Raw genomic sequence first — 11,251 nt, forward strand, 5'->3', positions numbered from 1 at the left:
AGGGTGAAATGGGATAAGTAGGTAAAGGGCACCAAGCTAACGTTCTCTGAGTGCTAATCATCCTCACCACATCATTGCTCATTCATTGAATATACCAGGGGCACCAAAAATATATATATATAAGTGGACACTTTGGTCAGCATTGCTCAAGCAGTAGTTCACCTTAATCAGAAGTGTCTGGACACTGATGGTAACCACTTTGAGCACCTCTTATAATTGCGGAAGTCAATGTGACTTCTATTCATCTTCTGTTATTGGTATATATTGAGTATTACAATTTAATACAGTTTTCCTTTCTTAAAATGTGTATAGGGGCCGGCCGAGTGGCTCAGTTGGTTAAGAGTTGGCTTAAGAGCATGAGCTCTGAGCAACAGGGCCGCTGGTTCAAGTTCCATATGGGTCAGTGACACTGCGCCCGAGCTGAGCTGTTGCTGAGCTGCCAACACGTGGCAGGATGGCTCAGCTGGTGTAACAACAAGATTGACTGTTAGATGGTGGGCTGCGCCCACCCGCAACTAAGACTGAATTCGGCACCTTGAGCTGAGCTGCCACCCGGATGGCTCAGGGGACAGTGCGGTCTTAACAAAAAGGCTACTGGTTCGACTCCCACATGGGATGGTGGCTACGCCCACCCGCAACTAAGATTGAACACAGCACCTTGAAATTAGAGGCCCCGAGCTGCCCATGGGCAGCCAGATGGCGACTGGCGCCCTCCACAATGAAGATTGTAGAACAACAACTTGGCTGGTCCCCTTCCCCAATTCCCCAGCACTGTTCCCCTTCCCCAATTCCCCAATAAAATCTTTAAAAAAAGGGAAAGAAACAGTGTATACATTTTTTTGGCACCCTCTGTATATTTGGGCATCTTCCACATCCTAGGCACTGTTCTAGGTGCTGAGGACACAGAGGTAAACAAGACAGGCTTTGTGTTCTCAAGGAACTGACATTGTAGACAGGAAAGATGGATGATAAGCAAGCCAACTGTTATAATTTCATATGTGAGAGTGCTCTGAGGGAGGCAATAGCTAGTGACCAGATGGGTGGGGGTAAGAGGAACTTGAGCAAAGGTAGTCAGGGAAGGCTTCTCTGAGGAGGTGAACTTTGGGCTGAGGCTTGAATGAGGAGGGGAAAGCAGCCATGTGATGAGCTGGGGAAGACTGGGGAAGGCAGTGGAGGGGCCAGGAAAGAGGCCCTCTGAGGAGAATGAGGGGGGCGAGTTGGGTCAAGCACCAGATGAGGTCTCTATGAACCACCTCCACAACAAGGAGACTGGAGCCCAAGGAGGTGGAGCCCCCTGCCTGGACCTCTGGCTCTCTGTGCCGTTCTTTTTACTATCCCGGCCTCTCCTGGAGTCAGGCCTGCAAACACTCACACACATGTGCACACAGAGGTCCCTTGGAGGAAGTGCCAGGGAGGCTGGGAAGAGTTTCGGTTCTGCACACTGATGAGACTGCAGCTTGCAAGAAGGGACAGACCGGCAGCTAACACTGAGCCTCCATTAGCAGACACGGAGTTTCTGAAGTGGAGAAATGTTTATTGAATATTTTGAGGGCTGATATCAAAGGGAAGAGTTCTCAGTATGTGTGGTTAGTTGAGAAAGAGCCTGCTTGAGGCAAGGGAATGGTCTCTGCCGTGGTCATCAGAGAGGAGGGCTAGGGAAAGGTCCCCCCCCAACTTTTACTAGTTGAAATGAGGCAGTTGGTTTCTTTCCTCTGGTTTAAGATTTTGCCCTGTAGGTGTAATATAAATATGTTGGTGATCACAATTTGTGTGAAAAGTTTAAATTCTTCCCATTATAAACAAAGCCTCTCGGTTTAGGTAAAAATAAAAAATGCAGGCATAGCATAGAGTGTCTACAAAAGAACATATCTAAGATAAAAAGGCATTGGTGTCCCCCCCCTTAGCAATCACATCTTCCTGAGAGAGGATATGGAACCACAGGACACCCCCCTCACCCCCACACACCATTTTCCATGTGATATCAGGCACGTTGACCTCTGAGGCTGAGTTTTCTCATCTGCAGAATGGGGATGAATGAACAAACCTCCAGGTCTATGGTGAAGAGGACTGTGTAATGACCATGGGAGAGATACGGATTTGCTCAGTCGTTTGCACCTTAGTGTGAACAAGTTTCTGATTCTTTTCTGAGACCAGGTTTAGGTCTGGACAGTTGGGCAAAAAAGCTCAGAAGCATCTGGGAAGAAAAGTCAAGAAGTGCAAATCAGGGTCCTGACTTAACCTTCCGGCCTGTCCCAGAGCCACACTGAATGTCCTGTGGCTTGGGTGGTGCCCTGGCCATCCAACCCTGAAAGCAACAGAAGCCGGACTCCCAGGAGGCCAGGCCCATTTTCCTGAGGTTGGGTAGGTATTGACTGTTGGCTCTGATGACACAGGAAATGGAGGAGGAAGTGACAGCAATGGCGGAGGCTGAGCAAATCCCAGGCCTCACCCTGTGTTAGCCAGAAACACAGGATTTAGAGCAGAGGCCAAACCTATTCAACCCTCTTCAGTAAACACCATTGAAACTGCTTCTACCAGGCTCAGTGCTGGGTACAGATAATAAATCCACTCCATGTGGCCTGTTTCTTTGGAGTCCCTTCTCTGTAACACACCAAGAGATTTTTGACATTTCAGCCTCCCTTGGTTTGGAATTGAGATCAGATTTCAGTCAACCACTTCAGCAAACAGGACCACTCCCAGCTGCCTGAGCTGCCTCCCTGCATCTAGAATCACTAACCAGTACACCCACACGAGAAATGCTGCCCAGTCTGAAATTATGGCCCTTCTTTTCTGGTCTAGCTTTCTTAAACTCCATTTCCACACCTATTCCCCAGGTTTTTGCTGGTATTAATTAGCAAGATCTTACAACCCATTTGGTGTTTAAGCCTTTTCCTAGGTCAGATTTTTGTATGTACATCCCTGGCAAGTGATAAGATCTGGCTCTAGTTATGGGCTCAGAGAGGTGAAGCAACTTGCCCAAGGTCACACAGCTAGTATGTAGCTCCAGAGCCTGAGTGCTTAACCCTGACCCTCTCCCACCTTTGCNCCCTGAGGATTTTTAAGAGTATGGCCTGTTGTCCACATGGGCAGTCAGAGGGCCTTAGCAAGAGGAATCACAGGCTGGAACTCCCTCCTCCCTTCGACACCCCCACCCACCTCCAGACTTCGGGCACCCTCACCACCCTGGCCCCAGCCTTCACCTTAATCCTTCTCAGGGAGTCAGACAGACCTGGGTTTGAATCCTAGCTGCACAACTCATGAGGTTGGTTTTTTTTTTTTCACCTTATTGGGCCTCCTTCGCTTTATCTCTAAAATGGGAGGCAGGAAGCTGCATCCATACATGGCAACTCCTCTTACCCCACCTCTAGCGATCTGAAGCAGATCCACAAATTTAAGTGCAAAGTGTTGGACAGATAAACCCTTCCAGATTCTAGTCCTGAAGATGCACCTGAGTCCTAGGGGTCTTGAGTATATCCCAAGACTCCAATCAACCATAATTCTATAATCTCTTTCAGCCAGGCACTCCATCCTACCTCTAAGTTGCTTTTAACCCATTCATTTTGTAAATATTTACTGAGCATCTCCTGTGTACCTGAGAACTCGCTGGTATAGGGAATGCACAAACCATGGGATAAACCACCTGTTTCCACTCCTGCCTTTGCCACTGAACACCTGTAGGGCCCTGGCCAAAGGAATTAGCCTCTTTAGGACTCAAGTTTCCTCACCTGTGAAATAGGGGTAAATAAGCAGTTACGTCATCAGATTCAATCAGAGGATGTCTGCCATGCACACCTGGTAAGTAGTAAATACTCAATAACTAATAGCGGTCATTATTACGGTTATAAAGAATCTGGGGACAACGGCAAGGTGCAGGAATAGGGGTGGAAACGGACAGCTGCTCATGGCCTGCCTTCCCCGTGACCCCTATCCAGGACATGGTGACCTACTTCATGAACCTGAGCCAGGCGAACGCGCAAGGATCGGTGCGCTGGGAGCTCGAATACCGGGTGACCGAGGCCTACGGGGTGCCGGACGCAGGTGCCCGCTCCATGCACGCGGCGCTGGGCCGCATCGCCAGCGACCAGGGAGCGTTGCAGCGCTACTACGTCTACAACTCGGTCAGCTATGACGCGCGGGCCTGCGGCGAGGTCTGCCGCACAGAGCACTTGTGCGCGCTGCGCGAGGTGGACTTCGACGCATACGGCGCCTGCCTGCGCGCTCCCGGAGCTGCTCCCGCGCCCCGGCTCGCGCTGCTGTTGGCGGCGCTGCTCGGCCTGCGCGCGCTGCTCACGAGGTGACGTTGAGCGCCTTTTGCCCGCCAGCCGCGTTCGTCTTCCTCCTGATAAATTGGGGCCAGCGTCGCCCACTAAGAGTTGGACTTTTACACCATATCCCTCCGCGTCCGCAGAGTTAATGGATGGGACAGCCAGATCAGGAAGTGAAGCTGAAAGACCCCACCAGAAGCACATTTCTTACAAGTTTCACCTTTTATCGGAAAAAAAAAGCTCAACGTGCATCTTATTCTGTGTATTCCTTTCAATATGTAAATCATGTTTAAAGCAACTCCCTTGCACAGTTATTGAACGTCCTCCCGTCCCTCCATACGGATATTCGGAGTAAAATGAGCCAGGAAGATGCGCCTCGATAATCCGGCGCTCTCCGTCTCTCCAGCACACTGCTCGAACTCGAAGCACAATTAATTCGCGAAGTCCAGCAATCTGGGATCAGAAAGAACCTTTCTGGGGTTTTTTAGGCGGCAGTTCTTGCCCGGGCGCTAATCTCTGGACCATTTTCGCGATTTTGGGCGTCCAAGAGCCTCAAGTGCAAAACAAGGGAATCAGAAGCCTGCTAAACTAAGGGCAGTACACCTCGGGCGGCCCGTCTTCGGACCTAACGGTCCTCAGGGCTCAGCGAGGTTGGGTGGAGGATCCCCGGGAAGGCTGCAGAGCCAGGGCCCCGGGCCGCCCGAGGGACCACCTAGGCAACGGACCGCGGTCGTCGCTCCTCCCAGGACTGGGCGGGACAGGGAAGTCCCGCCCAGCCGGCGGGCCCTGGGCGGGACAGGGAAGTCCCTCCCAGCCTGCACGGGCTCCGGGCAAGCTCCCAGGGCTGCGCTCGCCTCCTTCCTGCCGCTGTTACCTCTGCCGGGAGGGCGGGTCCGAGCCCAGAGTGAAGGAGGGAAAGGGGCTGGCGCGTCATGCCCTTGTCACTCCGTGCCAAGCTCCTTAGGGACCTGATCCTGGACGTATGGGGAATCGCTGCCTTCCTGGTCAACCTTGGCGCCAACCTGTGGGCCGTGAGCCAGTATGTGCTCAGTGGTCGCTACGTGTGGGCCGCACTGGTGCTGACGTTGCTGGGCCTCGCCTCGGTTGCACTGCAGGTCTTCAGCTGGGTCTGGCTGCGCGCCGACCCCCTTGGCCTGCACGTGTCGCAGCCTCCAGGCCGCTGTCTGGCGCTGCTGCACCTCCTGCAGCTGGGGTACCTGTACAGGTGAGTGCCCCGCCCTCGGGAGGAGGGAGGAGGAGCGGAGCCCAGCGGTACCTCCTGCAGCTGGGCTGCTAGTACAGGTGACACGGGAAACGGGTAGGGAGGAGAGGACTGGGACCCAGGATAGGAAACTAAGCCCCCTGGGGCACCTCCACGTACAGGAGAGTTTCCCGTCCTTTAGTCCCTTAAAGAAAACTCCAGCTGAAACCCTCAGAACTCATCTAGCCCTACCCTTCCTGGCACAGGTGAAGAAACTGAGGCCCAGAGAAGAAAGGGAGGGACATGATTTGGAGTCAGAGCTCTCTGGGATCCTCCTGGCTTTACCACTTGTGGCCTCAGTCCTGCCTTTCTCTGAATCTCAGTTTCCTCCTCTGTTGAAAGGAGGTAGTAATCTAGAGGTAGGTCTGGGAGGCAGGCCTGTTGTGAGGAGTGAAGGAAAGCATAGTGCTTGGCTCCTGATGGACTGTAATGGCAAAGACATGCAGACAGACCAGTGTGTTGCTTTTAGCTGTGGACGGGGCCTTGGGCAAGTAACTGGACCACTCCAGGTCTCAGTTTACTCCTTGTTTCAGTGAGGATGGTCATAGTGCCTACCTCTGTTTGGTAAGGATTAAATGAAATGAGACCTGTGAGTTGTGTGCAAATGTCTGCTAGCTTCATAATTACCAGGTCATCCTGGGAGTTTTAGCAGCCCTGACCCCCAGAGCAGTGCTTGTTCCCTCACTGCTCAGTGCCACTCACCCTTTCTTTCTCAACTGTATTGTCCCTGAACATTTGNATGCTGCTACTGGGGACACTGAGGTGGGGAGATGGAAAGGGCCTTGTCCAAGGTCACAGGTCAGGGACAGAGCTAAGCCCGTTCTCTGTTCCATGCAATGCCTCCCTGGGCAAAGCCTGTGGCCCATTTTCTCTGGACCCTGAGTTCAGGGAAAACTTCCTTTCACCTGTGCAACCTCCCCTCCCTCAGCCCAGGGTTCTCCTGGATGGCCTCTGCCACCTGGGCTCAGGGAGGGTCCCGCATTGAGGAGGGTCTCCTTTCCCCTGCAGGGAAGTTCTGGCACATCTCTGACCTGCACCTTGACCCTGACTACAAGGTGTCCGCAGACCCACTTCAAGTGTGCCCATCGGCCGGCTCCCAGCTGGTGTCCAATGCGGGCCCCTGGGGCGACTACCTCTGTGATTCTCCATGGGTCCTCATCAACTCCTCCGTCTACGCCATGAAGGAGATCGAGCCAGAGCCAGACTTCATCCTCTGGACGGGGTGAGAGCAGTCATGATAGCTGCCCTTTACTGGGCCCCTGCTGTGTGCCATCTGCCACCTGGCACCTTTCTACACTACCTCCCTTCGTCATCACACCAACCCTGTTTTAGAGAGGACCAGCCTGAAGTTCAAAGGAGCTACGTAGCTTGTCCAGGGGACCCTAGGTCTGGCTGATTCCAAAGTTGGTGCCCTTGACCTCCGTATCTCCCTGCCTCAGCAGAATGCAGCTCTCACTGAGGCTGGGGACAAGGTCATGGCACGTCTGGGCATGTGGATTTTAAGTGGGCGGATGAATACTGCAGCCACTCCCACTGGGGTTTAGGGACCACAAGCCCTAGAGATACAAATGCAGCGATGGGAGATGGTAGGAGGGCTGAAAGTGGTCCAGCATTGGGACCACGTGTCCTGATTAGCTGCTGGCCACCCTTGGGCTGCCCTGGCCCTGGAGGAGGGAGGGGATTCTCACCAGTCAGAGCACTGCTCTGTGTGAAGAAGACTTGAGGGGCAATTTGCACTCAGCCACAGAGACTCCATTCCTGCCTCTCATCCAAGGATGCTGCTGTCAGTCTTCCAGCTTTCTTCAGCACTCACCATCCTCATCACTGGAGGTCTCCCCAACACACACTGACTCCTTTGCTCCCCCCCTGGGTGGGTCAGCCTATCCTGTGCTCAGCCCAGGGTAGATGGAGACCCCAAATCGCCTTTAAGGAGCTCACGGTCTTATGAGCACAAGCCCACTGACCATTATATCCCAGCGACAAGAGAGGGGAACGTGGGCGCTTCACAGAGCACCTACTCCATCTGGCAGGATTGGGGAGGATTTCCTTCAGGAAGTGGTGAACCAGGGACCTGGTGAAGAAGGTTGGCAGGCGCTCTGACTTCTTGCTCCCTCTTCTAGCTTCAGTGGACATTTCAAAAGGCAGGATCAAGCCCATGGTGCCCCCAGCTGTCCCTCAGTGTGATGTGGGATTGATCGGGACTGACCGTCAGATGGACCCTGTGATTGGCAGAGGGAGGGGCAAGGCTGGACACTTAAGACATGTGACAGTGTCTCAGGAGGGGCCCGGACAGCTCCGGCTTCCCTGGGCTCAGTGATCAGTCTTAGAAGACAGTGAGCTTTAGGTCATGACCCTGGGCTCCTGCTTCTGAGAGGGTTCTGAATTCTCTGAGGAGGGGCCCTTGGAGAAAGATGTGACCTTCTGAAAAACATGATCCCTCTGGGAAAGGTGACCGCTTTGGGAAATTCATGATTCTTTCAAAGCAGCATGATTTTTCTGGAAAATCTCTGGGATTTTGCAGAGGTGTATGGCATGAAACAAGATGACCTGTAGGACCTTTTATAATTCTTCATAGTCTAAGAAATTTGACTTCCCAGGGAGAGTTGCAATCCCTTGGGGGAATAACCTAGAGAAATTGGATGTGTTTTCTATCAGAATTAGATCCATCAAACTAGAAAAAAAAAAAAAGGTGGGGGGGATTTTGTTCCAATATCTTCGGATTTCTGGCTTGTCCCCAGTGAGGACGGAGCTAAAAAAGGCTTCCCTTGCTGCCCGAATGAGGTTGTCAGAGACACAGTAGGATGTAATGGGTGTGAGCAGAGGTTCTGAAGCTGAGGTTCAAACCCTGGCCCCACCACTCTAGTTGTAGACACTTAGGCAGAATTCCTCACCCTTTTGTGCCTTGGTTTCCTTATCTGTCAAATGGGACTAACAATAGAACCTAAGCTGTGGGGTTATAATGCAGAACAAGTTAGTGGATACGGTTACAGCCCACAGAAAGTACCTGGCACAACCTAGGCCCATGTGAGCTGCTAGTAGCACTATCAGCACTATTAAGCTAATTAACTTCCCCTGGGAATACCTGGGCAGCAGCTGCCTTGCCCCATGGGCCCCAGCAGTCCTCAGGCTTTAGACTGTTGGGATGTCACCAAACAGAAAGAGGTCACCCACCCATGCTAGCAGAGCCAAACACTACACACCGAGAACTTGCAGTGGAGAAAACTGGCTATTTCTTTCTGAACGGTGCCACCCAGGAGAATGGGAAGCTAATGCTCAAAAGCCTGAATTCCTGATGACATGTAGGCTACAGATTATATAGGGCAAAATCACAAGACACCGTGGGTTAGGGGCTCGAGCTCGTGCCGGGAGCTGATTGGTTGGAGGTGAGGTAACGGTAATAAATCATTTCTTCAGGTCTTGAGGACAGTTCTGAGGTCTGTTCCAGTGTATCCCTCGGTCTGGTCTCATGGGAAAGTAGCCAGGGGGTTGTTCCACTTTAGGGCTCAGGAGCTGCAGCATAACTTAGGTCACGGTGTTATCTTTAGCTGCCAGAGGTCTGGACCTTGTGACCATTAGTCAGGTCCGGGCCACTGTGTTCTGCTGCCTCGGGGTTGCTGATTATCCAGGGGAAGGCCTAGGTTTCATATACATAGCTAGATATGATTTCTAGAGCTAGGATTTAAAGCTAAATTTAATCAAAGTCATAAGGACCCTTGGTTTCAGGGGCTCCTACCCCAAACTTCACCTTCCCCCATTCTCCTCCCCTGCTCCCCCGCCTTGCTGCGCAATTCTCAGGTGGAGAATTTAGGTCAAACAGGGAAGGAGAAGGGTGGGGGACACGACTAAACGGTCCTGGCATAGGCCCAGGATCTGCCATAGAGTAGATCTGAACTCTATACTCCGAAGCCCGCTCCAGACTTCTTAGAAACCTTGGAGAAAGGAACACAACTCAGAGGCCACTTCTCCACCCCAAGCTCTCTGGGGGCTTGCAGATGGCACTGGAACCCCAAAGCCTCCCTCTCTAAATCATATTAATTACAACCTAGCACTTACTATTTTACATATATGTAATTTCCCCCTTATTGAAGTCTCACAAATACTCTATGAGTAAATGCCATTATTATCCCTATTTTATAGATGAGCTACTGGGGGCTCAGAGAGGTTAACTAACCAGCACAGGGACCCACAACAGGTCAGTGGCAGAGCCCAAGTTTGAACTCTGTCCCGTGTTGACGCCCAACTCCAGCCTGGTCAGACCTCTCAGTGGACGTCTGAGGCCCAGTTCCACAGCCTCTTTTCCCGCAGCAGAGCCCTGCTCCTTCCTTTTCCCATTTGCCATCCTGAGCTGCCCACACCAAACTGGCTCGGTGGTGTTTTGCAGTGACGACACGCCTCATGTGCCCAACGAGAGGCTGGGAGAAGCAGCTGTGTTGGAAATTGTGGAACGCCTGACCAAGCTCATCAGAGAAGTCTTTCCAGGTAAGGCCCTGCTATTGGTCCCCCACAGCATTCCCTGAACCCCAGGTGGTGCCTGGCACCATGGGACTACAGCAGCAAGATGTAGAGGAACAACCTTCATCCATTAACGATGGCTGTGGGCCAGGTTCTGTGCCAGGCTCTTCACAGCCGTCATTTCGTACATTCCAACAACCCCACAAGGAAACTGTGAGCTTGTCAGCCTGTGGATACACACAGAACCTCTTAATAGAAATGCCTGACATTTTGCTGCCTTCTGCCCTAACACCATAGTCACAGCCCCTTCTCAAGGCCGCTACAGTCACACACAGGCATTGTCCCTGGGTAAGTCTCATGTGGGCTCGCACACAACCCTGTGTCCTGCTGTGGCCCTGGAGCTGCCATCCACTGCTCTCAAACCAACCTGGCTGCTGGGACTTCTGGGAGATGCTGACTTCCAGCCAGGGTGCTGTTTCTTGGTACTTCCAAGACCTTCCTTCAGAACCTGGGAAAGCAGGCAGAGACTGTGAGTGATTGTGGCAGCAGCCCTACTGGATATGACAGGGAGAATGGGGTCTGCATGCCCTACCTAACAGCCCTTGAAAACGTTTTAAAGCAGGCTGTGCCAAACATAAGGTCCTGGAGGCTGAATCAGGCTCTCAGGCTGCCAACTGGGAGCTGTGAGAGCAGCCCACTAGCTGGGGGTGCCCCAGCCATTTTGGTATAGCTGCTTCCTCTAAAGGTCTTAGTCATGGGTCCCTAGGACCCAGATATGAAATGATAATAAAAACAAAAACTAACAGCAGCAGCAATAACTATATGTATCTATGTATCGAGTGCTAAGTGTCAGGTGCTCCTCTAAGAATGCTATCTACATGTCTTAGCTCATTCATTGTCATAATACTCCTAGAGAGAGGTGCTATTACTATCTCAGTTTTACTGACGAGAAATGTGATCCTTGGTCATGTAAACTGGTCAAGGTCATGTGGCAAGGGGGCTTGGGGGAGGGGACACGCAAATCCTGGTTTGAGCATTGCTCTTATCCACCATTCTCACTGCCACTCCCAGGAGAGGCCAGAGCTGCTGTCACCATCACACATCCATCCTGTAGGCAACCTCCTTTCTGCCACCTCCTTTCCTCAACATAAATCAATTTATGCAAAGAGCTGCCTGGAGTCTATGTAATTCAACCCAACACAACCCAATTCAGACATGCTTGGACTGTTCGTCTTCCAGAAGTCACTACTTAGGGTCAAATCTGGTCACTCCT

General features: G+C 52.1%; 2 protein-coding genes across 2 annotated transcripts in view; both read left to right on the plus strand.

Moving 5' to 3' along the window:
- SMPDL3B (sphingomyelin phosphodiesterase acid like 3B) overlaps positions 1 to 4,926 on the plus strand; it is a 37,789-nt gene extending 32,863 nt beyond the window's left edge. The window contains exon 3 of the mRNA XM_019650119.1: positions 3,848 to 4,926. Coding sequence (XP_019505664.1) covers positions 3,848 to 4,298 — 451 coding nt within the window. The 3' untranslated portion in view covers positions 4,299 to 4,926. The remainder of the gene's footprint in view (positions 1 to 3,847) is intronic.
- A 155-nt stretch (positions 4,927 to 5,081) lies between these two features.
- Positions 5,082 to 11,251, plus strand: part of XKR8 (XK related 8) — a 28,296-nt gene continuing 22,126 nt past the window's right edge. The window contains exon 1 of the mRNA XM_019650070.1: positions 5,082 to 5,490. Coding sequence (XP_019505615.1) covers positions 5,198 to 5,490 — 293 coding nt within the window. The 5' untranslated portion in view covers positions 5,082 to 5,197. The remainder of the gene's footprint in view (positions 5,491 to 11,251) is intronic.

The sequence above is a fragment of the Hipposideros armiger genome, unplaced genomic scaffold, assembly GCF_001890085.2.
Source record: "Hipposideros armiger isolate ML-2016 unplaced genomic scaffold, ASM189008v1 scaffold_138, whole genome shotgun sequence".
NCBI lineage: Eukaryota > Metazoa > Chordata > Mammalia > Chiroptera > Hipposideridae > Hipposideros > Hipposideros armiger.